The sequence below is a fragment of the Corapipo altera genome, unplaced genomic scaffold, assembly GCF_003945725.1.
Source record: "Corapipo altera isolate COAL_440 unplaced genomic scaffold, ASM394572v1 23, whole genome shotgun sequence".
NCBI classification, from domain to species: domain Eukaryota; kingdom Metazoa; phylum Chordata; class Aves; order Passeriformes; family Pipridae; genus Corapipo; species Corapipo altera.
In genome coordinates this window covers 23,089,219-23,115,518 of record NW_020884878.1, presented here as the reverse complement: position 1 = coordinate 23,115,518, position 26,300 = coordinate 23,089,219, and the positions used below count along the sequence as shown (strand labels likewise).

The 26,300-nt window shown below is 37.5% G+C and overlaps 1 protein-coding gene across 3 annotated transcripts in view; it reads left to right on the top strand.

Annotated features, from left to right (window-relative positions):
• The first annotated feature begins 56 nt into the window (after positions 1-56).
• Positions 57-26,300, top strand: part of SCFD1 (sec1 family domain containing 1) — a 52,553-nt gene continuing 26,309 nt past the window's right edge. For 2 of the 3 annotated variants that reach the window (XM_027638099.1, XM_027638098.1), the window contains exons 1-14: positions 57-153; positions 5,453-5,523; positions 6,345-6,433; positions 7,420-7,510; positions 8,325-8,447; positions 9,524-9,611; positions 12,427-12,516; positions 13,630-13,685; positions 14,653-14,738; positions 16,484-16,583; positions 19,796-19,935; positions 20,892-20,982; positions 21,334-21,407; positions 22,908-22,989. In XM_027638099.1, the coding sequence (XP_027493900.1) occupies positions 123-153; positions 5,453-5,523; positions 6,345-6,433; positions 7,420-7,510; positions 8,325-8,447; positions 9,524-9,611; positions 12,427-12,516; positions 13,630-13,685; positions 14,653-14,738; positions 16,484-16,583; positions 19,796-19,935; positions 20,892-20,982; positions 21,334-21,407; positions 22,908-22,989 (1,212 nt within the window). In that variant the 5' untranslated portion in view covers positions 57-122. Of the gene's footprint in view, positions 154-503; positions 722-5,452; positions 5,524-6,344; positions 6,434-7,419; positions 7,511-8,324; positions 8,448-9,523; positions 9,612-12,426; positions 12,517-13,629; positions 13,686-14,652; positions 14,739-16,483; positions 16,584-19,795; positions 19,936-20,891; positions 20,983-21,333; positions 21,408-22,907; positions 22,990-26,300 lie in introns of those variants that run through there. The other variant, XM_027638100.1, reaches the window with a different exon arrangement.

Below are 26,300 nucleotides of genomic sequence, written 5' to 3'. Positions count from 1 at the left end.
GCACCTGGCGGGGCCGGGGCCAGGGCCGGGCCGGGCCCGCCCCTCGCGCAGGGGCCGCCACGTGTCCCCGCGGCTGCGCAGGCGGCGAGCGGGGCGGGGCGGCCGGAACGGCGGGCGGGAAGATGGCGGCCGGTATCCGGGACAAGCAGACAGGTGAGCGCCGGCCGCGGTCCCCGCCGTGCGGCGCCTTCCCGGGGCTCGGGGCAGGGAGGGAGCCGGGTCAGCCGCACGCTGCCGCCGGGGGCGCCTGCCTGTCTCCCTGCGGGGCAGGGTGTGGGCGCCACCTCGCTTCCGCCGGGGGTTCGTACCCGCTCGCCCGGCTTGGGTCTCCCGGCAAGGGGGCGGCGGCCCCTCCACCGCCCTCTGCTTCGGCGGCAGCTGGGACGCCGCTCCGCCGCCTCTACTCGGGGGCCTCGGGCCGCGGCTTTCGCCGAGGGGCCCCGGCCCCGCTGTGGCCCCCGGGCCCCGGCCGTAGGTGCCGCCGGGGTGTGGAAGGCGCCCCCGGGGAGGAACTTGAGCGGGCCCGGGACGGGAACGGTGTCTTCTCCCACGACCATGGACGCACACCCTCCGTCTTGGTTTCCTCCTGCCCGTGAGAAGGATCAACGGGAAATAGCGTTAAATAAGGCTGCTGTTGTGATGCTCGTGTTAAGACAATGCTACGTACTGACCGTCAAGAAATTCAGAACACGAGATTAACAACTAATGATGCAGGTTTTCTGTGAATAAAGGGTTTGTTATTCAATCCCTTCTTACAGATTGCTGAGTCCTTAATTGACTCTTTAATCTCTGTAGAGCCTTGAATATACTCCTGAAGCATAGAGGATGTCGACTCCACAGTCCTCTCTACTTCCCTTGCTTACCAAAGTTGAAAGTAGTTTGAGCTGTAATCTTGTCACTTTCTCCTTGACAACTGCGGTATCTTTGGTGGTATAGATGATTCTGGATGCATTTATTTAGCATGAAATGTTTAAAATCATCTGACTAAAAAAGTCAGAGTCTCTGTGTGTGCCTTAAGTATTGACTAGTATGCTCCATCTTTTTGTACCAGGAGTCCTTTCTGCAATCTCATTCCTATGTCCATCTGCCACTGACAGTGCTACCTGATATTCCTTTCCAATTCTTTGCTTTTCTTCTCTTTGCTACCTGTCTAATAAAGCCCATTTCTTTGCACTCATGTTCTGTACAGCTTTATTCTTTTCTATTGTGCTTCACCATGTTCATGGAGTGGGTTGGGTTAAGGATCATCTAGTTCCAACCTCTTCCCTCTCTCGGCAGGGACACCTACTCAAAGCCCCATCCAACCTGGCCTTGAACACTTCCAGGGATGGGGCATCCACAGCTCCTCTGAATAACCAGTTCTAGTGCCTCACCATCCTCATAAGGAAGAATTTCTACCTTATATTTAATCTAAACCTACTCTCTTTAAGTTTAAGGCCGTTCCCCCTTGTCCTATCACTACAAGCCCCTGTGAAAAGTCCCTCTCCAGCATTGTTCTAACCTGCCTTAGGTACTGGAAGGCTGCTGTAAGGTCTCCCCAAAGCCTTCTCTTCTCCAGGCTGAACAAACCCGACTCCCTCTGCCTGTGTTCATAGGAAAGGTATTCCAGCCTCCAGATCATTTTGGTGGATCTTTTCTGGACTTGATTCAACAGGTCCACATCCAGAGCTGGAAGCAGTGTTCCAGGTGGGGTCTCACCAGAGCAGAGGGACAGAATCCCTCTCTTGCCCTGCTGGCCACGCTGCTTGTGATGCAGCCCAGGATACAGTTGGCTTTCTGGGCTGCAAGTGCACATTGCCACCTCATCCACCAACACCCCCAGGTCCTTCTGCTCAGGGTTGCTCTAAATCCGTTCTCTACCCAGCCTGTATTTGTTCTTGGGATTGCCCCAACCTAGCTGCGGGACCTTGCACTTGGCCTTGTTGAACTTCATGAGGTTTGCACAGTCCCACCTCTCAGGCCTGTCAAGGTCCCTCTAGATGACATCCCTTCACTCCAGCTTATTGAGGAAGAATTTCTTCATGGAGTGGATTGTTAAACATTGGAACGACTGCCTAGGGAGATGGTGAAGTTACCATCCCTGAAAGTGTTCAAGAAACAACTGGACGTGGCAATTGTGCCATGGTTTAGTTGACAAGGTGGCAATCAGTCAACAGTTGGACTTGATGGTCTCAGGGGTCTTTTTCAACCTAAATAATTCTGTGATTCTGTGACCTCATCACACAGCTTGATGTCATTGGCAAACCTGCTGAGGGGACACAGTCCCCCTGTCCATTTGCTGACAACTGTTACTTGATTATTTCAGTCAACCTTTACCACTGAACCTGTATTGTCTTCTTTTGTATCTTTTGCAAGGAGATAGATTCAGGAACTAAAAGATACATGGAAAAAGGGAAAGATTTATTATCATTTAGTGTTTGTATTACCACGTATGTACACCATCAGTTGCGACCTTTATCCTGGTTCATAACCAGTCAAAGCATATCATTGTGCAAGCACAGTAAAAATATGATCCTTGCCCCAGGGAACATTCAGCATAAAAGTAAATGAAATGGCAATATCAGTACAAAAAAAGAATCTCAGAGACTTGCTGAATGTTTATCTTGATTGTCACAGCACATAACTAGTCTGATTACTGTCTTCCTTCACAGAGAGCTTATGCTAAGTTTTACTTTAGATGATAAACTGCAAAGCAGCTGTTTCAGCTCCAGTAGTACCAAAATACATAACCGTAGAGCTTTAAAAAAAATTGCTCATAATGGCTAAAGATGTCACCAGTGGTGAGGGACCAAAGAATCCAGGAGCAGTCTGTAATCAACTTTCAGGACTGTTCCATGGTGTTTAAAAAAGAAGAAAATAAAAAAGTATGAAGGAAGTGGAATGCTAGTTTCCAGGGAGACTCAGCACTCACTGCTAGCTTGGATTTTCCCAAAGTCACGTTTCACTGCTAGTAATGTGATTTGAAAGGACAGTACCCAGGAGGAAGCAGGGCCAGGCTGCGAAAGAGAAATTCGGAAACATTGCCTGGGCGTGAATAGATGGTGTTAGGAAAGCCAAAGTTCAAGTGAAGTTGAACAGTGCAGCTAATGTCTAGAGAAATGAGAAGTGCTTCTGCTGCAACATTAGTAGCAAAAATGTGAATGAGAAAAAACATTGGCTCATTGCTAAATGGACCTGGTAATTTAGTGGTGATAGGCACAGATAAGGCTGAGGGACACAATGCTGCCTTTGCCTCAGTCTTCAGCAATGGTCTTCCAGTCTTTGTGTCACTTTGGAGTCAATCGTGGAGTGAGTCCTATTGGAAAATATTTCTCGTCACATGAAGGAAAAGGCAGGCATGGATCTATGTGTGGTAAATCATGTCTGACCAGCCTAACTGCCTTCAGCGAGAAAATGACTGGACTTGTAGGCAGTGGGACAGTAGAGTGTGTCATTTACCTTGACGTCAGCAAGGCTTTTGATGTTGTGTTCTTGTATCAAGGTTAGGATGTTACGGACTTGAATGGATGAGCAACTAGATACATAAAGCAAAAAGGCTGGATGATCAGGCTCAGAGGGTTGTGATTAATCAAACATAATGTACCTAGAGGCTAGTAACAACTGGAGCACCGCATGAGTATATTCTGTGACCTCTCCTATTTCAAGTCTCTTATTGGTCACCTGGAGGAAGTGTCAGAGCGTACTCTGATTAAGTGTGCAAGTGACAGCAAACTAGGGGAATCTGTTCTACTTGAGGGCAGAGCTGCCACTCAGAGGCACCTATATGGGCAAGAGGAATAGGCCAGCAGAGATCTTATGGAATTTAACAATGACAAATGTAAATTCCTGCACCTAGAAAGGAAGAACCCCTTGGAACATACAGGCAACAGTGTTTTGTCAGACTAGAGAGCAGTCTGGGATTGCCAGACTGATGGATGGAGAGCAGCTGCCAAAAAGGCCTGCGAGGGGTCTCAGTGGATGGCGAGCTGAACGTGAGCCCACAGTGAACCCCTGCATAGCAGCATCCTGGACCATGTTCACAGGAGCACAGCCAGTAGATGGAGGGGAGTGATTATTTCCCCTGCCCAGCCCCAGGAGACGGTGCCTAGATGCTACATCCCGTTTGTGGCTACAGTGCAGGAAAGCCATCCAGCAGCTGGAGGGAGTCAGCGGGGACTACCAGGGTTATCAGGGGCTTGAGCAGTGAGACGAGGCTGTAGCAGTAGGGCTTGTTCTGCCTGGAGGAAAGGTGGCTTCAGGGGTGACCAAACAGCAGCTCCCCAATACCTATGGGCAGCACTGAGAAGATGGAGCCAGGCTCCTTTGAACTGGTGTATGGCAGTAGGGTGAGGGACAACTGGCATAAACTACATAACATAAATGAGATGTTCAAGCTGGATATAAGGAAAAACTTCTTCCCCACAAGGACAGTCAGTGCCACAGGTTGCACAGTGTGGTTGTAGGATATCCGCCCCTTGAGACTTGACTGGATAAAGCCCTGAGCAGCCTGGCCTAGCCTCACAGATGACCCTGCTTGAGCAGCAGGTTGCACTGGAGGTTTCCCAAAGTCCTCTCCTGCCTGACCTGTCCTGTGATACTGTAAATCCCAGGGAACTGCGCTGAGTATGCTCACAAGCTTCATTCAGCCAGGGTCAAAGGTTAACTGTTTCTACTACTTTCTATTTATGAGCAAAGTGATATACATTGCTCTGATTTTCCTCTTTGCAAAACCTTGTGATGATTTTGGTTATGAGTTTGAAGAGAATAGCCACTAATTTATAATGATGCAAATAGTCCTTTTCTGTTAGTCAAAGATGGGAGAGCAGCACATAGTGTGTTGTTTAATCAGGTAACTGAGGAAGGACTCATTACTTAATAGATTTATACATTAGCAGTAGGTGAAGGAATCTGCTTTGGTTTCTGTGTTGAATGGCAAGTTACATGAAAGTTCATTCCTGTTTCAAACAGTTTTCCTGCTGCAAATTAAGGACATTTTTGTACACCTTAAAGCAGCAATTTCCTCTTATGACTTCTCAAAATGTTTTAAAATGTGTATCAGTTTTAGTCAGACATAAAGGTATTTTTTGTTTGTGTGTATAGTGTTGTTCCAGTGGAGTAGGAAAAGCAGATCAGGGAATAAAGCAAACTAGTTCCTACTGTCTAGAATGCACCTTAAGGAAGATACTGGACTTATTTTTAAGGCAAACCACGTCATATAGCCTGTATAACTAAGAAGAGTTAATGTTTTGGAACTTGCTTATTTTCCTTTTCCAGTGTCTTCTGGACCCCATAAATTCTATCTGACATAAGCCACTTGTCAGTCAAAGCTGTATAAAAGTAATGAAAATTTGATTTGTTGCCTTTATATTTTATGATGGTTTTCCTCTCAAATGAAATGTATAATAAAACACTGCTAATGTGTTTAATCACTGTTGTTGAAATGTAAAGAGAGTAATTTGGCTTTGTTTTCCAGTGGCTTTGAAACGTATGCTGAACTTCAATGTCCCTCCTGTTAAAAACAGCACAGGAGAACCAGTGTGGAAGGTAAGAACTATTTGAACAGGAATATGAGAATTTTATAGTGTTCAGAAAAGTTCAGATTTGCAAATTTTAACTAACTCGAGTTCATCTTCCCTATGTTAACTTGTACGAAATATTTTTTCCTGTATTATAAATATACAGAATTGATTATCAGAACTGCTGAGAAAAGTTCAGATGTTGTTTGCTTGATGACTGAAGGACTAAATGACTAACTGATTCTTTAGGCAATATTTTACTGAGTAACTGAGAAGGATATTTTTTAAATATACTTAGATCTCATTCATACCATTGGCAGAAGCTTGCATGATACCTTATAGGGAAACTCAAAGTCAGAAAAAAGCTCATACAAAGGGAAGAACTATTGTTAGCCTTGAAAAAGCTGAGCTCAAGCTACCTTTATTGCCTTTAAGATGTAACTTGTAGTTCATGAGAAGATGTTGCTACTACAAAGCATATATTCTGTCTCTTCATCTGTTGTCTTTTTTCACTAATTCCTCTCCCAAATGCAGTCAGAAAAACTCTGCACGTACAGTAACAAATTTCTGACAGCAGACTTGTTTGTCAAGACAGTTTGCAGAAGATAGAAGTGATGGTTCTTTTTCCCTCTTTTGTGACCGAGTTTCTTTTTGGGTTTTTTTATATTTTATTTATTCATAAGCACAAATGGAAGTCCATGACAAATTAATGATTTATTATAAATTGGTAGATGTTTAAGCACTTAGGGTAGTAGTTTCTTAAACCTGAGTTGCTGCATCCACTGTATCCTATATTCTGCAGTATCCACTTTTTACAGCATTTTATAAGATGATGTGTATCTATTTCAGGTTCTCATTTATGACAGATTTGGCCAAGATATAATCTCACCTTTGCTGTCAGTGAAAGAGCTGAGAGATATGGGGATCACTTTGCACCTGTAAGTGTTTTTTAAAAATTTTGATTTTTTTTCTAAAGAGAACTTTATTTAATATTCCTGCAAATCAGGAACAAAATAGTGAAAAATAGCTACTAAAGTTTATATCCTGACTTGTTCCTAAAATCTGATGACATTATTCAGAATCAGGGAGTGGAGAGAGAGTTCCAAACACTGTTCAGTAGAATTTCTTGCTAGATACAGGAGGCCCCTGTTCAAAAATTACCCAAGAGGTATTCTTTTGGAATCTGTCTTTACAAATGTCTCTGTAATCATATATGTTAAAATTATATTGACACAAACTGTTTCATGGGACTGTGTATGTTTTCTGCTTGTCATTTTACACATAGAATTTAATTGTCTGCTGTCAAACATATGGAATCTTTAAGTATTATTTTAAGACATTTCCCATTTCTCTTTCCCCAGATTACATTTACTTAGCTCATTGTCATCCCTTAGCTGTGGTAATAATCATGAAGAAACTTTGAAGATACATTTATTTTTTCAAAATTTGATAAACTTTTGCTAAGTGAAGGCTAGAAATAGAAACACGGTTTAACATGTTAACACATTAGCAGATACGTGAGAGAAACATCTAAGAACCTTACCTTTAAGCAGGAAAGGCAAGTTTAATAGAATGAGATATGCAGGTTTTTTTTATCATGTCAACAGTTTGCATGTGAACTTTGTGGATGCAGTATTTTAGCTTCCTCTGAATGGATAATCTGTTTTCGAAGATTTCTAAAGCCCTTTTTCAAACTTTGAATAAACTTCAGAGACATCTATTAATATATTCAGCCAAAAGTTATACAACTGTGATTTTTTGCTTTTCTTTTCGTGTCTCATTCTTGCTAAAAATATAACTAAATATAGGGCAACATTGTAGAAAATTACGTTTATCTGTACAAATAAAAAATTTCTTTAACTTTTTTAATTTTACACATATCAGAGAAGCAGCACATTAAAGATGGATTTTTTGTTCCTGTCAGGCTTTTGCATTCAGATCGGGATGCTATTCCAGATGTTCCAGCTGTTTACTTTGTAATGCCAACAGAAGAAAATATTGACAGAATGTGCCAGGTAACTTGCATGCTTAATGTTTCAGATGAGTGGGCACAACAGTGTGTTAAGTAATTGTGCAGTCACTGGAGTGTGACTGTTCTATATATAGTTCTTGTGTATGTCTAAACACCTTTGCTGACATTTTCCACACCTAAGCACATATTTGTCATAAAAATATTACCCGAAATGTTTACGTGCAAAACTTCAATTTCCCAGAAAATAGAAGGGTGAATATGTCTTATGTGTTTCAGAGACAGAGTTTAGGGATTGAAAAGACAAGAGACAGTGGGTACAAACATTCCATCTAAACATAAGAAAAAGCTGTTTTAATGAGTGTAGACAAACACTGGAACAGGTTGCCTGGAGAGTCTGTGGAGTCTCCATCCTTGGAGATGTTCTAAACCTGACTGGACACAATTCTGAGCCACCTGTGCTGTTTGACACTGCTTCGAGCGAGAGGCTTGGGTTAGGCTAATCTCAGTTTTTTACATTCTCTGGGAGGAGATGGAAGATTGATATCTTTGCCAAAGTTAAAAAAAGAGCAAAGGGTAATTTTGGTCAGCAGTAAGGTGTGGAATAGTGATTGCTGTCTTTTAGATTAAGTTTCATTTCCTGTTTTTTTGCAGTTCTATGTTAGGTTGTTTATATCTGGATATGTAATCAAAACACTGTGCAGAGCTGTATGAACAGACAGCCAAGCACTTCTGAAAATTAAGTTTGACTGTGGATAATTGTAACACCACGTAGTAAAAGTATGGATTTTTTTTTTAATTAGTCAGAAATATATTAGTACTTTTTCTGGAAAAGGGTTGTGTTTTTCCTTTTTTTTTAGGATCTTCGAAACCAGCTTTATGAATCTTATTATTTAAACTTTATTTCTGCCATTTCAAGAAGTAAACTGGAAGATATTGCAAATGCTGCTATAGGTGCTAATGCAGTAACTCAAGTGGCTAAGGTAAGAAAGTCTCCCAGTCCTTAATGTTAACACCATTTCAGGTGTTATTGCATTCTTACTGTCAGGCATCCTGGGGAAAAAAAGGGAATCTACAGTCATCTCATTAATGTAGCTTAGTACCATACTTCAGCTTAGTCAAAAGTCCAAGTGCTGCAAGACTTTTGTGCTGAATGATAAGAGGTGTCAGAGTATTCCTGATCTCATCAGCTAACAGAGTGCCTTCAGTGCATATATGTTGAGGTGGCCTTTTAGCTCCTAAGTACACAAAAAGAGCAGTATGAGTGCAGTTGTCATTTTAAATAGTATTTCATACATATACACTCTTATGAGTACACTCCCATACCTTTCTGAGTTAAAGGCAGGTGTTAGGTATTTACTCTTTTGTTGGATGCCTGTACCAAAACCTGTAAATAAGGTTATTATTTTCATATATAATTAAATACATTTGCTTTTTCTCACTCCAGTTAGTACTACTGGCATGAGACAAAGAATCTGTTGTGAAATGAAATGAACTCTACTTGTGTTGTTTAAACCTTAGATCCTCAGCAGGAGTAAGTTGATGTAGCAGTGTAAACTAACTTCCTTAAATCTGTTTTTCCAGTGTGATGTCCCATGAGTAATTTATTCCATAGAGAGATTTAATTTTTTTCCTGAATGTATGGGTATGTTACAGAAAAGTTAGAATTCATCAGCTGTAATGTATTTTTCAGGTAGTGCCCTCTTCCCTTTCTCCTGCCCGAGAGCTTAGTGCTGCTTATGTTGTAGTCCTTCATGTTCACAAAAAATGAACCTATAATATTGAAATGTCCTCCATACGTGTTTTTTAGTGATATTTGGCTACTAAAAATTTATCCACAGAAACAGTTGAACTGTTCTGGCACTTTTCAGTGCTCTAATATTTTGTATTAATCACTCAGTCCTTACACAGGCTTTTTAATTAATAAATTATATCTTGCATTTCTTTCTTTTAATAGGCATTTCTGTGAAATGTTCAAGATTAGGTAGTAGTAGATCACAGATAGCTTTTTTTTATGCTTCACTCTGGACTCTTCTGACCATTATTCCTTAATTTCTAGGTGTTTGATCAATATCTTAATTTTATAACTTTAGAAGATGACATGTTTGTATTGTGTAACCAAAACAAAGAACTTGTTTCATATCGTGGTAAGTAAAATTTATATAAAAATTTTACCAGAATGTCTGAATTTGAAATTTACTTTTGAAGTTGTAGCTAATAACCAGAAGTGATTTTATTTTGCTTTGATCTGGTAGAGATGAGAAGTCTTTGTATGCCTAACATTTAGCAGTGAGATTTTTCTCCTCTCTTGCGCAATTTCCACAGTCAATACCTTTCTTTAAAACTGGATCTGTAATACTCGGTTGTGTCTCACACTGGGGATTGATTCCATTGGCAGAATAAAGGGCATTTTTGTTTGAAAAGGAGACTTTAATTTTTTTCACTAAAAACTGCTGTTAAGAGTTTTAATAATAATTGTGTGATGTGTTCATGTGTATGTAAAGACTGGTTCTCATAAGATTCCTTATGCTAACAAGGAATCTGAATTAAAATGACTGAAAATGTTTTGCACCCATCAGTTTCTGTGTGGCTTGTTTTCCTCTCTTGGGCCTCTGAAATTTGCCACACTATGTATAAACCAGTCTGAAAATTTGCAGTTTCCAAAAGCTGATCGAACAGAAATCTGATCTCCCGTAGAGAGTGATGAGTTTTCCAACAGAGCACTGAGACAATCTGTCTCATTGTGTGAATTCTAGATCTGACACAGAGAGGCAGTGGGAGTGCAGGGGTGAGGAAGAAGTGGTCTTTATTGCCTTTGGAGAAAAACCCTAGCAGGAAACTGCCAGTTTGTAATAGTTTCATAATCTACGTAAGTCAAAGTAAATCTGAGGGTAATGAAAGACAGCTACTGTTCTTGCAGCAGCACTGCCATGTGTGGCCATTAATGTAGCTGAATGTGTGAACTAAGAATAAATATAACAAAACAGGTTAGTTTTCAGAAACCTGATTTCCTGTCTGTAAGACTGTGTTTACAGAGAGGTAATGTTTTGGACAAATAAGCGTGATAAAATTCTTCAATTATGTGAAAGGCTTTCTTAGACAGAAAAGACGCAAAAGATTCTCTCTGTTTAGTAATGGACAAGAAGTAATGAGCTTAAATTGCAACAAGAAAGTTTCTCATCTATTATTAGAAACACTTTCTAACATTAAAGGTAGTGAAATATTACCATAGATTACTTATAAATGTTACAGTATTTTCATGACTGGGAATCTTTCTGAATTAGTTTAGATACAGTAATTGCATGGGTTTAACTCATGTTTGGGCAAGAGGACTAAGTAGATAAACCCTTAGGCTCTCTCTGGTTCTGTTTTTCTATGATTGTGTAGAAGGAGAGTATATGGGTAATATTAGTATAAAGTCGATGTTTGAGGCATCCTGTTTTGTGCTATGCAAATGCTTCTTTACCATTCTTTACCATTTTGTTGAATTTTGTAAAACAACAACAAATGTAGGAGACCTAAGCTTACCTCTCTATAATAAATGCCTTCCCCCTAAGCTTGCTACAGCAGAGAGAGAGGAACATATAGAAAACATGATAGAACATTTTACTGAAAGGTTATTAATGGAGTTTCTCAAAGGTTGACTTAACAAGCAGTAATACTGAATATCTGCGTTGATTGCTATGGTACAAGAAACAAATGTGCTCATGAAATGCATGTTACACAAATTAGAAGGCACTGACAGTATGCAGATTACTGGACCGTCATAAATGAGTACTTTTTAAAACTGGAAAAGGCAAGAGAGTAAAAATAAGGTTATTTCCCCTCTGTAAACTGGGAGACCACTGGTTGGAGGTAACTACAGAATGATAGCCCTAGTTAATTTCAAAGCTTTGTCATTACAGAAAAATACAGATACTGGGAACAGTCTGCCTTTTTTGGTGCTGATATTTCAGAAGCTTGAAACTTCTATTGCTGCTGTCATCCTAACAGCCAAAGGCAAAACTTTGGCTTGCTAAGTATAGTTGCTGATAGAAATTGCCAATATAATCCATCTCCCCTTAGAGGAGAAAAGCTCAGGGGAAAAGAAGCACCTTTGAAATTAAAGAATGGTTATGGTTGGCCATGCATAAATTTAGGATGGAAAGCTTATTAATGTTTAGAACTTTAAAATTCATTTTTGAAGAAAGAGATAAAAACAGGCAATTATGTGAGAAATTTTAAAGGTAAAATAAAGCAAACAAGGGTGGAATTTATGGCATGAATCCTGAGATAGTACTTGACTTGAGGTCTGTGATAAGATTTGGTTTGATGTTTCCTGTTGGCTATTATATTCTTGTCAGTGTTAGTTATTTAAGAGAAATGTTGCTATGTGTCTCCTCTTCTGACCTAAATGTGTGAGGGAAATCTCTCTTATCTGTCATATGAAATGTTTTATAACTTGATAATAATCCCTAATCTAGAGACTGACAGTAAATTTGTTGCAAAAAAAAAGAATCTCCATTTCAAGAGGTGGAATTTAGAATTTTTAAATATAGATAACTGCATACTATCATTCTCTTTAAATTGCACAGGTAATTTTTTGAGGATTTTTTTCCTGAAAAATGTTTTCCAAGTGGATGGCCATTTCTCTTCCATAACATGTGGTTTCCTAGGAAGTATTTAGTAATGTAGTACTGACACAATCCAAAAGTTAAAGTATGCGGTCAGAGAGAGTTGGAAACAATTATGTAGTGTTTGACCTCAGACAGTAAGCAATAATTTTCTCCCAATTTTTTTCCCAAAAAAAGGGAACAGAAACTAGTATATGTGCTAAGAGGGGCATTTCATGATTTAATCTCTTCTGCAACAAAAGCTGTTGACTATTAACAGCTCTCAGGTAAGAAAAGGATTGTTTTCTCTGTATGAAAGTGGCATAACCTTGCTTAACCCTATTCTTAACTCTTTCTCTTGCTATTTTAGCCATTAACCGACCAGATATAACAGACACAGAAATGGAAACGATAATGGACACTATTGTTGATAGTCTCTTCTGTTTTTTTGTTACACTTGGTAAGTTTCCAAATTCTAGCATATTTTCCATATTCAGTGAGACAACTAGAAGTTTAGTGATTTACTATAGAAAATTAAAGACAGAATTAAATCTGTGACCAAAATCTCAATAATTCACAGGGTGGGATAATGGTCTTGCTCAAATTATTGCTTTATATCACTGCAAAGTCCAGTAAAGGCTATCCCTTCATGGAAGTTGAGTCTTAGTCTTCAGTATCAATGGGAAAAGAATACTGAAATGCAAAGATTTGGAATTACTGTTTTTACAAGATCCTAGTTTGCAATAAAGGTAGTAGTGCTTTGAGTTTGGACTTGTAGCGCTCAAAAGAAACCAAACTCAAAGAAATAGAAGAAAAAAACTCACACAAACCCTGCAAAAATCTAACTGAAATACTCAAGGAATAGGACGGTACGTTAATTTTACTTATTTTGGGTTTTCTTGATACTTAGCTCATACATTTTTCATAGTGATGATGTTTAAGTTCTAACTGAATTTGGTCAGTCTGAGATAGCTTTCCTACAAGGGGAGCTGGGGATTGCTATGGGGCAGTGTGTTCAGTAGAGATTCTCTTGGACCTGTTCAGTTCTTTCAAGAGTTAGTGTGATACAAATTGAATGTTTTTTACTCAGTCACTTAAACTCTATGGTTTTGGAATTTTCATATTTGTATAGGTAAGTGAGAAACAGTAGCTAAATATTTTGAAACCTGAAAGCCAATGGAAAACGTGCTTTTGAAAATAGCATTACCCTACGGTGATGGATATATTGTGGTGGCGGTGATATAATACTTCCTATTGTTTTCAGGGGACTTCTGACCTTTTGAAAATAACTTTTAATGCTTCTTTGTGAGATAGTTTGTCCCCTCCACAATACAATAGCTATCTTTCTAGTGCGCACTATATTTCTCATTGTTTTGTATGAGGTATTCACTTACTTTTGTAAAACTTTAGTATTTCTATATAGTATTTGTTTCATTGATAAAGACTGCAAGAGAAAAATGTGAAGTAAGTTTGTATTTATCTCAGAATGTTAGTGAAATTTGTTTATGAAAAGTATACTGATTTATAATCTGAAAATTATAATGCACATAGAAGTCAATATATCTTTTATTAGGCGCTATTCCTATAATCAGATGCTCAAGAGGAACTGCAGCTGAAATGGTGGCAGTGGTAAGAACTGTTTTTCTAAACACCTGTCATTGATTTAAAACTTTCCTAATGCCATGTTTAGTTTTCTCAATACTAGACAGAGATCTAGTGTTATTGTATCCTTTTCCGTATGAAGGAAATAAAACTGGAAAGGAGATACATCCATTTTCCTTTCTGATTTCAATTCCATGGAACTCTTCTGTAGAAATTGGGAGCTATGGAATGAGATGATTGGAAATTTAAATATAAATAATCCTAATCTAGAGTTTATCAAGATTTTCTGACATTATGATTAAGATACATCTACACAGTTTAAAAAGTGGCTGTCTGGCCTTGTGTTTTTCTGTGTGTCTTAGTAAGAAATTTTTATCTATCTTACTGGAAAATCCCATAAGTACAAGACATTTTTAGTAAATCAGACTAAGCTGACATTGAACTTGATCATCAAATAGGGATGATCACAAACTAAATCACAATGAACAATATCTACAGCACTGTCTTCATTAGGGGTCACTGTGCTTCATTTCTTCCATCTTCTTCACATCTTCTTTGTCAGTGAAGCCATGATACTCATTAAACCTAAGCATTCAGTGTGCATGCATTCATATTGAGGATAATCTCATTTTTATGAAACACTTGTGTGGCAGTATCTGACAGCCCAATTTGCTGCTTCTACCTCTTTGTGCCTCCTGCTGGTATTTTCTGTTTGCGTGTTTAGGGAAAAGTAATTGTGCTGATTGTCTGGGAAGAGATCAGTGGACATAAAGGAAATATCTTCAGTGTAGTCCTGGATATAAATATAAATGTTGGAGGGAGAAAATAGAATTAAGATTTCTTTCTTTCCCATGTGCAGTGGACCTAGTCTTCCTGCAGCTAAGGTTTTTATAAACTACAAAAACGGCACAATAAATCTTTTAGTGTTGATCAGATAAAGAGGTTAGCAAACCACTGTTTTGTTAAAAGTGGTTTTGTTTTTTCCTCTCCTCAGAAATTGGATAAGAAGCTCAGAGAGAATCTAAGAGATGCCAGAAACAGTCTTTTTACAGGCGACACACTTGGAGCTGGGCAGTTCAGGTACTGTGTTAGTAATAACTATGTAATTTTATTTTTCATGTCAGATGTCTGAAATATCTCATTAGGATAAGTCACCACTGTACTGAAAACTGTATTTATTAGAATTTGTTTCAATATTAAAACAATTTATATATTCTTAAAGGAGTTTTTCAGTCTCTTAGCATAACCCATTTTAAAACTTTTGTAGCTAATAAGTGTACGGTCCTAGGGCAGTAAGTCAAAAATAATCTAATGAACCAGTTAATTTTGTTCCCTCTCTAAACGAAGCTTATGCAAATACACTGTTTACAGGACTGTGATACGCACTTGAATGTCTGAACATATCTGTTAGCAACCTTTAGTCCATTAAAAGAAAGAAAGACCCATTTTCTTATTTGTGCACACTGTTACCAGTTGTAGTTATGTCTAAAGCAAGTGTTTCTCGGCTGATCCCTATGTATACCAGAGGAGAACTGCTTCAGGACTACCACTTGGATAATTAGATGGTTAAGGTCTGTTAAGTCATGACCATTTGAATCCTTTGTGGATGCTTCCGTGCATCTGATAATGTGTTCTCAGTAGCGTCCCTCTGTACTGTTGTCCCCAGATAGTTGAATATTCCACAGGCTGCCTTAGGAAAATGTATTATGGGAGTTTATACTGTACATGAAAAGGTGAGGCATGTATTGGCAAGACTGTAGCTGAAGGAAACTGTTTATAATCTCCTAACTGGATATAAAACAGTCTTTTATATCAAATTAAGAGCAGAATTTGGATAAAAGGCACAAAAAAACCAAGGGCGGCAAAATGGAATAAAAGGAGGGAGAATAGTTGTGAAATACCATTTCCCTCATTTTCATGGGAACTGAATTGTAACCACTGCTTTTCCTTCAGTGGCTGTTTTCCTGATAGTATAGCATCATTACCCACAAAATTAAAATGCAAGGAAAGGGAAACATTGGAAACTTCAACCAATTAAATGGCTTCAGGTCTTTAGTTTGGTTTTCAGAATCATTAAGGTGACTAAGGTTCTTGAGATGATATATTAAAGTGAAAATACTTACTGCAAGGAATTTACATGCTTTTACTATGTGCAGATATACTTCAGTTGGCATGTTTACTGTAGGGATAATGTGCTTGAGGGAAATGGTGGTAATAATTTTCTGTCAGTTCACAGTCTTCCTGTCTTTGCTATAGATTTTTCATGTACCCATAACGCAAGACCTTTAGGCATGAATGCATTCTTTTATCACAAAATTGAGTATTGATAGAATTACTACAGTGCATCTCAGAAGTTCATAATTTATTTTTTTTTCACAGACTTTATGTCCAAGCAAAGAGAAAAATAAAATTAAAAGCTCTTGGAAGAGAGATTTTATATTTGATGTTCATAATGGGGATTAAGGTCGAATATTACCCACTCAGACAATTGTTTCGAACTCAAATGTGTATCCACACAAAAGATGTATCAGTTAATACCTAAAAGGCTAGTTGCTGTTCAGTGTTTTGACTTCTGTTCAATATTTATATGTTGGTTCACTTAATACAAAATAAAATAATCTTTTTATCATTACTAAGATTTGATTCCTGGAATTTCTGGCAGTGATCAGCCCCAGTGACTTTGGGGAAGGCTAGAGGAGCTCAGCAGTAGGCAATTCTGCTTTTAATTTGAAATATGATGTAGAAGGTGGCTGATATCACTCAGGATGTTACAGGGGTGTTTTAATCATGTTTGAAGAAGTACTAACACAGTCTCATCTTTTCAGCTTCCAAAGGCCCCTATTAGTCCTTGTTGACAGAAACATAGATTTAGCAACTCCTCTACATCATACTTGGACATACCAAGCTTTAGTGCATGATGTTCTGGTAAGGATAAATCTGATTTTTTTTACCAAAACTATTTTTTCACTCAGTTTGTTCTTAATACCACATTCTCTCTTGATCCAAATCTGTTTTATGTGTTTTATTTGGAAGTTATTTTAGTAAAAAACACTTGGAAGATTTTCTCTAAAAGGTTTACTTAGCAATAATTTCTAAAATACTTAAAAAGTTGAAATCTTGATGTCTTCAAAAGATAGATAATTCAGCAATCCTGGCCTTTTCTTCAGTAGTTCATAATCTTTATGTGCTGTAATATCCAAACTCCATTAAGTGCAATTCAGTTTTGAAAAAATAAATGCTTTTAATGTATTTTTTAACCAATTTTGGTTTTAGTTTGAATTTCTAAAAACATATTTTCCTGTTTTTCTCCACAAGGTGGTGTAAGTGTTCAATACAGAGATGTCAAGGGGTATATAACCCTACTGGAGGAATCTTAAACAGATTTTTAAAATAATTTTTTTGAAATTCTTAGAGCCTTAAACTGCCTTTATTTCCTCAAGTTTATTTTGTAATACCAGTAGTAGAAATGTACTTGAATGAAAACTAATACTGCTTACCTAAGATTTATGCATTTTGTGTGTAGGTATGGAGTAAATAAAAAATAATAAGAATAATTAGTATCTGGAAGCTCTTTTATACTGAGAGTTTCTCATGAAAATCATTTCAATATCTGCTTTGAGAAGTATTTGGAGTTTATTTTTGAGACTGTTAGAGAAATACATGAAATATGCACGTGCACATATGTGTTTGTATACAGGATTGATTGTGAACTTGTTATGTGAAAGGTGTTTGGTTCCCTGATCATCCCACAGAACTGTATTGTCATACATAGAGTGCTGTCCAGAAACTTGCATTGCTACAATGAAAATATTTCAGCACTAATGGGATGTTTTAGGACATTTGTAAATTCTGTTTTATGTGATTAATTCCTTCTGACAAGTGCCTTTCTCTTAACTTAAAGGGTGCTTTTTACAGATAGCGAATTTTTGGCCTAGTTTCTTTAGGGAAGGCATATGTGAAAAGAACAGTTTGCACTGAGTTTTCTCCAATAACTGGCTAGAGACTTGTCAGTAGAAGTGCTGAATTTCTGCAGGTTTCTTTTAAAAATAGTAAAGAGTAGGGTATTGAAACCCGAATTACAATTTCTGCAGGTGTAAATGCTATTGCACAAGGTCTGTGCTAATTTCAGTTTGTCACCTGCTAATCATTTAATCAGCAAATGCTCACTTACTCAGTAGTAAAACCATGTGAAGCTCCATCTATTTGACTCCAGCTCATCTGCCATGTGGAGAAGGTTGGGTGGCCTCAAGCATGTGTTGGGATAGGACTTCAGTGCATCAAGGTGCAGAGTGATCATATACTGGAAACTGAGGACGACTAGTACTGCAAATATGCTGGGGTATCGGAATAACACTAGAAGAATGATTTGAGGATTGTTGGATATTTGTCTGTACTGCATCAGGCTTCAGTAGTTTCTCTGGAACAACTTGTTAGATGTTGCATCTTATTTTTAACTGGGTGGATAGGATTATGAATTTGTTTAGTGAAATTCTAACCAAGTTGTCTATGATTCCATGGCAAGGGCAAAAGTTTAATTTAAAAACCAGTCAAGTTATTCACCTTAAAGGCAAGCTTGCCAGGCTCTTCATGCACTGAGCATAATATTTCGTGAAAGAACTGCAGTAGCCTTTTAAGAGGCCATGAATTGTAACCGTGGCAGTGTTACTAAGATGTTGATTATGTGAGCTGTACTTTGAAACAAATTGTTTTTCATATAAGATCCCAGTTACAATAGACCAGGAATTCTGTGCAGTGTTGAACTGTATGCTAACCCAGGCACAAAGCTGAGTGTTGCATCTGTTTAGTTTATAACCGTGGTGTTTCTACACATAAACACGCTTATGAGAAGAGATTCCTATTTCTAAATAAAAAAACCTTTCAGGAATGGGTACAGAAAAATGGGAGGTATGGATAGAAAGCCTTATAAGGACCAAATGGGGAGTTGAGAGGAGGAACACTAATCAATAAGAATTATTTTGGGAAAATTCCTTGTAAATGTGAAAACTAACTTAAAAACTCAGGTCACTGGTGAGTTAAATTGAGCCAAAACATAGATCTTCATTAAAAACTACAGCTAAATTTGCAATCAAATAAATTTTTTCCCTTCCAGTTTTTATTGAATATATGTACTTGAAAAATACTTTTCTATTGCTAAAACATGAAACACATCTTGTAAGATGAGGTTTGTGCTCATTGACTGCATGAGTTTTCTTTGAGTAGCTGCTTTTACTAGTTTTACTTCTAGATAGTTTTATTTCTATTCTGGCATGGATCATTTGTAATATTTAATTTTAAGTCCTTGCCAAGGGACAACTAGGAAAATTTTAAAATTTTATTTGACAGTTTCACTTACAGTGATCTATTTCTGTATACTTTAATGAACATAATAAGTGGGGTTTTATTTCTGAAAAAATACCTGTTCTAAAAGGTTCATGACAGATTCTGTATAGCTGAAGATTTGATTCTCTTTATCATTGTTTGCCAAGCAAACGACGCCTTTGAAATTTCTGTGTTCATGCATCTGTGGAAGAAGAAAAACTGTATGGAGAAACAGCAGCTTTTTTGCAAACTTTTGCTTTAGCATACATTCACTATTTCACTTTTTTAAAAAAAATTAGGGAAAGAGCTGTGACCGTGTAGCTAAGTACTCTTCACAGTAAATAATGCTGTTGCTGTTGTCCTGAGCTTCTTGGCAGCTTTGATACATTTGTTATGCTTGTGTAAGTGAACTTCAGCCTTAGAAACACTTTTTGTCTGCAACACGGGCACCTTTATGCTTTAATTTTGGATGGTTATTAGAGCACAGTTTTTGCTAAATAACATGTTTTCTGTGCAGAAAACTGAAGTTCAGTGTCAGGAGATTGCTCACATATGAGACAATCAAATGTCTTTGCTTAATATTTGTTGCTTGTTGGGTGTATTTTTAAGTAACTGTGAATACTTTTGGAGTTCTTATATTGCTGTTGTTATTATCTAGTTAGCTAGTAAACTGTTTTCTACCCTCTTGTGAAGTTCTAATAAATAGCTGTGTTAATATTTTTTTAGAAAATATTCTAGAAGATACTGGTTGAGTATGAAAGACTGAATAAATAAGTAAAAACTGTCAAATATTTACATAAGATTCCTCTTTCTTTTAGGATTTCCATTTGAATAGAGTTAACTTGGAAGAATCGATAGGAATGGAAAGTTCTCCAGCAGGTGCTAGACCTAAGAAAAAAAATAAGAAGTCCTATGATTTAACTGCATCTGATAAATTCTGGCAAAAGCATAAGGGCAGGTAAGCTGTGTAGGTACGCAGTTTATAATAATTTAGTCAAAATAAATTCTAAGTATTCTTCATATTATGATAGTTCTATTTTTAAGCTTATTTGAAAATATTTTATAAGTTTAGAGGGGTTTTTTAAGGTGTGTTGGGTCTGGCTGAGATGGAGTTCATTTTCTGCACAGCAGCCCTTACAGTGCTGTGTTTTGCATTGGTAGCTAGAAAGGTGTTGGTAACACACCAGTGTTTTGGCTACTGCTGAGCAGTGCTGGCACAGCATCAAGGCTGTCTCTTCAACATCACCCCTCACCAGTAGTCTGGGGATAGGCAAGATTTTGGGAGGGGACGTAGTCAGGAAAGCTGCCCCAAACTGACCAAAGAGATATTCTGTAACATATGATGTCTGTTCAGCAATAAAAGCGAAGAGAAAGGAGGAGGAAGGGCAGGGCATTCGATTTTTTTTTTTACAACATTTGTCTTCTGGAGCAACCATTCTGTCTGCTGAAGCCTTTCTTCCTGGGAAGTGGCCAGACATCGCTGCTAGTGGAAAGTAGAGAACCAAATCTTCTGTTTTCCTTTGCTTTCACACACAATCTTTGATTTTTTCTACTGTCTATATCTCAACCCATGAGTTTGGGGTTTTTTCCATCTTATTTTCTGCCCACCCAGTCCTGCTGAGAGGAGTGGCTTGACCCAACCTGCTCGAACCAGGGTCAACCAACCACATCATTGTCAATATTCGTTGCCCATGTTAATTGTTTATGAGCTTTTTGTTACAGAGCTCAAAAATTACATAAAATTATCGAAAACTGAATTTATCTTAGAAAGTTTAAGTAAACCTACAGTGAGATGTCATTTTCACTGATTTGATACTGGTGCATGATTTCTGTTTTGTTATTTCCAAAAAGGTTTGGTCTGGTTCTAGTGTTTCAATTTTATTTAACTGAGCCTAATGCAGAGTATTGCATTAGTCCTTTTCCAGAGGTAGCCGAGTCTGTTCAGCAAGAACTGGAATCTTACAGAGCCCAAGAAGATGAAGTCAAAAGACTTAAAAGTATCATGGTAAGTTTATCACCTGTATGTGCTCTATGTAAAGCATTATAGGACTTTTATAGATGCTTAGCACACCCTGTCATCCCACACACAAAAATTGTCAGTGCATGCTGAATTTTAGGCATAATACAATCTTAAAAGTAGGACTAGAAGTACCATATTTCATGAGAAGGCTCAATTTCTTGTGTTTAATGGCGTTGCAGTTATATAATTTCCATACTAACTGAAAAACACTATCCAGACATTAATCCCGTTGTGCGAAAATAGATTCTAAATGTATTGACTCTGTATGCATGTGTGATATTTGTCCTTATTATGACTGGTTTTATTCCTCTTTCCAAACCCTTCCTCAAAACCCAGGGTATAGAAGGGGAGGATGAAGGAGCAATAAGTATGCTTTCAGATAATACAGCTAAGCTAACTTCAGCTGTCAGGTAAGTGATCAATAATGCATTATTGTTTAATTAACTGGGAACTATTTCTGATTTTTTCTGTCATTGCACTTTTAATATTTTTTGAAATAAATAGCTTTAAATGTAGGCTATTCAGCTCAACAGTGTAGTTTAAATGTTTTATAGTTCTGATAAAGTTAAATGCAAGATAAGTGTTTGCACATGTAACTTCCCCAATATGTATGAACCATCCACACATGGCTCTGCATTCTTTCATTAAGAAAATTGTTAGTGAAATCCAGTTCTTGAAGTATCTTCTTGCTTTACACAGTGTGTAATTAATTACATTTTGATTCATGTAGTTACTATAACATCTGTTTACAAGATTATAGTTATTAACAACTCTGCATGAGAAATTTACTCTCCTGCTTTTGGAGACCTAGCCACCATGACAGTGTAAGTCTGAGATTTAGACTTGTTTCTCATTGTAAATTTGTTTTTCGTTCCACTGATGCCTTGGAGAAGGGAGATGTTTAGTTTGCTACCTTTCACTAAGACCCAGTCAGAAGGAAGAAGAAACAGTAATTATTATGAGGATAGATGGGGTGATGTGCCCGGTGTACTGTGAAATCCAGTGTGCCTGCATTAGTTAGTTGTCTCTTAGTGAGTTTCAAAAGTTCTTTTATATGCTATGCCTAGTTAGGATTTGATTGGAATTACAAGGGATGTGTGATGGATCAGACAGTTTCCAAAAAGCAAGCACGTATTTCCATGCTTCCTATAAACTGAGTAAGACACTGAGTATCCAGGGTGCTTTTGGATGTGAAAATGTGTAGATCCCAAGCAGTCTTTTATAAATGTGTTACCAAGTGCCAGCAGTGGAAATCATGTAGATCATAACACCTTAAGTAACAATTTTTCTACAAAGTAAATTTAACCATTCTGTTTCCCATTTTGCAAAAGAAAATATTTCAATCACAAATCCTGCATAGAGAATTATGTTCTATGCAGAAGCACCTGTGACAAATTCCAGGACATCTAGAGATTCTGTATTTATTTGACAGATGTTATTATTTAATATAATTTTATAATTATTTTAAAAAGTTTGATTTTTTTACAGGTATTATTATTTAGCGGATACTGACACTTCTATATGTACCAGAAATGAGCTAAATGTAGTAGATTATTTGTTTAGGTTAGCAGGGCATGTATCTGTTGTTGGTCACAAGCTTTCAGTGGAAATATTGAATTACCCTTTATCTATATTTTTTGCTAGTCAAGGTCAAAAACCTAGTTTACTACATTACGTGTGACTTATATCTTTATGTTATTCTGTTATGGTTATGAGAATCATTACCTCTGTACTTTGTAATTTCTTAGTTCCAATCCTATTCTATAATTTTAGATTTTAATAGTCTTTAGAGATTCCTTCCAACCCAGGAAGTTCTATGATTCTGTAATTCTTTTTGTACCTACTGTATACAATATACAATTCAACTAATAGTGCAAATGGGCAGGTTAGTTTGTATTTAATCTCTTCAGCTCTCTTCCAGAACTTCTGGAAAAAAAGAGGCTCATTGATCTTCATACAAATGTTGCAACAGCTGTTTTGGAGCACATAAAGGTATGGTTGCTCTCCAATTTCAGTTTTCTATTAGTACTGCTCCTTAACTGGAGCAATATATTTGAGCTGGTGAAGATAAGAAAGTGAGTCTTTTCAATTGTGCTACCTTTTCAGAAATTCCTTTGTAACATTACTTACAGTTGAAGGGTGACAGAGAATGAATTTTGAATACCTCTGCATGGAAAATGCATACCAATTCTTTTCTTATCAGAATTTACTAGTATCCTCTCAGTCTTTTTTTAATGGTGGCCACAACTGCTGTTGTGGGTTGAAATCTTTCTAAAATAAGTTTTTGATGGAAGTGTTCTGTTTATTTTAGAGATGTGTCATGGCAAGTCATGACTTCAGTCTAAGCAATTTTCTGCTCTGTATCTGTTTATCAGAAGGGCACTGTTGACTCCTCACCAACAAAAATAATACCCAGAGGTGTGGCAATTATGACACAAGTTACTTAAGTGGTCTTTCCAGCAGGGTCTGTGTTAGACGTCTTGTGCATAATTTAAGCACTTCAGAAGGATACTTGTTCTCTTTTCTGTTTAACTATGCTGGTCTTGTGTCAGAGACCTCACAGAGTGTTTAGTATCAAGTGAAGAACATGGTTACTGCCAGGATAACTTGGAAAATGGATCTGTTTTCACAGTATGAGAACAGAAATTATAGATGAGGCTTTCAGAAACGCTGAAATTCTGGTTTTGGAAAGTAGTTCAAGTACCAAGTTTCACTGAAAATCAATAATTAGAAAATTTTACCCCAAGCTGTTTATAATTCATGGAAGGCAATGTGTTTTTAAGCTAGCTTTAACATTTGTAAAGGGCATAAGATCTGTCCTCAGTTATTACTGCTACTGAATTTTTTAAAGTACAATATATGCAAAGGATTCATTCTGAAACTTAAAGAATAAATTAATTTTAGGTATTTTTAAAGTCGGGGAAGAGATATTAGTGTGTCTCTCTGTTTAGCTTATTACTATGGGGCCAGTTTATGTGCTTTTGCAGTATTAGGCTTGTAAATTTTCATATCTGAATATTTTAAAGCAGTACATCAATACCCTTGACAAAGTAGAAGTCAACAATGTCAGTATTTTGCTGCCTTGATGTAAACTCACTTTTCTAAGAAGATACTGCAGGCCTACACCAGTAGTGTTTTATATATTATTTGTTGGAAGGAAACCATGTTTCAGAGCAAGATGTAGGATGGCAGTAACATCAGTTTTGATCACCAGTGTCCTGTTGGCAACGGACTGAAGTCAGATGCACTTGTTCATCCCCCATTAGGTGATAGCAACACACTTTTAGTTAACTAGAGGTGGAGGAAATCCTCCTACAGATTACTACAGCACTCAACTAGCCCTTTGGCTCGCTGCTCTGACAGGGAGCCTGCTATTAGGGAGTTCTGTAGGATTAGTCATCCATTTCTCCATGATTCTTAATTCTGGAACTGCAAGTGCTCAGGCTTCTTACCTTGTTTTTGTATAGCTGTCGAAGAAGATTATGAGACAAATGGCCACGCAGTTTCTTCAATACACTGATGATATGTGCATCTCTATCATCTTTTCTTTTGATTTAGAAAGCATCAGTTCATCTCCAGATATTTAGGAAACTGTCTTAAAGTAATGCAGAAGCACATGTTTTTTCTGTTGCAATTTGCCTACACTAAAGCCTTTTCACCGAATGAATGTCAAGTGTATTCCAACTGCTTTCTCCTGACCATTTTCTCCTGTTTTTTAACCCTTTGGTGTTAGAAAAAGTAACTTTCTGTCTTGAGGTGTGAAATTTTAATATGCAGGATGTTATGCTACCTAATGGATTGCTCTAAAATACTGTCAAAAAGGGCATTGTCTCAGCCAGTACTTTTAAAAGAAATTCTCGTGGCACCTTGAGGCTATGCTTAATAGGTTTTATGTACAGTTAAATAATTAAACCAGATTAGGATAAGAGAGAATTTTTTTTGCAAGTGCTGAAGTCATGAGGAACTAGCGAGGCACCATACTCTTCTTCAGGTTAGTATAGTTTCTCTTTTAAAATAATCTGGGAGTGCATTCGTACCTTAAAATAGACTATATGCATTGTCCATTGTGTTTTTTTGCTATATTAATGATTTGAGCATTTTATTTCACTACATATATGAGGATGAATGCAAAGAGTACTACGAGACTTGCTTTAGATACACTAAGTGAATTTAATTTTTCTTGTGGTCATATTTTAATGTTTAGTTTACAGCTGCTTTCTACATTCTGTTGGATTGTTTTCTAAGACACAACAAGAGGAAACCAGAAATTAATGACATACTTAGGGGTCCTGGCAGTTTTCTGGCTTAAGTGTTTAGTGAAATAATGGAAAGTATGCATCACTTTTTCACTAAGTGAACCATCAAATATTTGTTGTCAGTGCTTAGAATAAATGCATCCTTGTTTTGCACTGATGGATTTTTTTCTCTACTGAAGCTGGTGACTGAAGGACTGGACCCAACAGAAAACAGATTTAGGGCTAGAATTATGAATACCTAGCTACTTTAGAGTTTCAAGTAATGCTTATCTTTGCATGTCATTGTAATTTGAATACTAGGATTACTGATGTATGTTTAATCATGACATATAAAAAGGTGTACATGTACATTTTTCTAAAATGATTAGTTAGAGAGGGGATAGATTAGGTAACCTCTTGCTAGAATTATGACAGATTTTAAGTGAATTATCTGTCATAAATTACATTTGTTTGGTTTAGGTTTTTTTTTTAATTCCTGCATAATTTTTTTTATGTATCTCTGCTTTTGCTTGATCTCAAGGCCTGATATTTGAGTGACTCCATTATTGGGATTGACAGTAGCCTTTCAGATTTTCAAATTTTTATTTTATAAAGGAATTCCACTATTTTAACTACTCTATTTTAAATAAGGTTACATTTTTGTCTTATACCATGTGTAGTGGGTTGACCTTGGCTGGATACCATGTGCCCACCAAGCTGCTCTATCACTTCCCTTCCCAGCTGGACATGGTGGGAAACCTGTGGGTTGAGATAAGGCAGCTTAATAAAGTAAAAGTGAAAGTTTGCATGCACACAAGCGAAGAGGAAAGTAACAAGGTTTATTCTCTACTTCCTATCAGCAGCAGTGTCCGGCCACTTCCCCAGAAGCAGTGCTTCAGCACTTGCATTTGCTCCGCAGGCAAATATTGTAAATGACGAATGGCCTCCTTCGCCCTCCTTTCCTTAGCCTTTATATCTGAGCTGACATCATATGGTATGGAATATCCCTTTGATTAGTTTGGATCAGCTGGCCTACTTGTGTCCCCTCCCAGGATCTTGTCATCAATG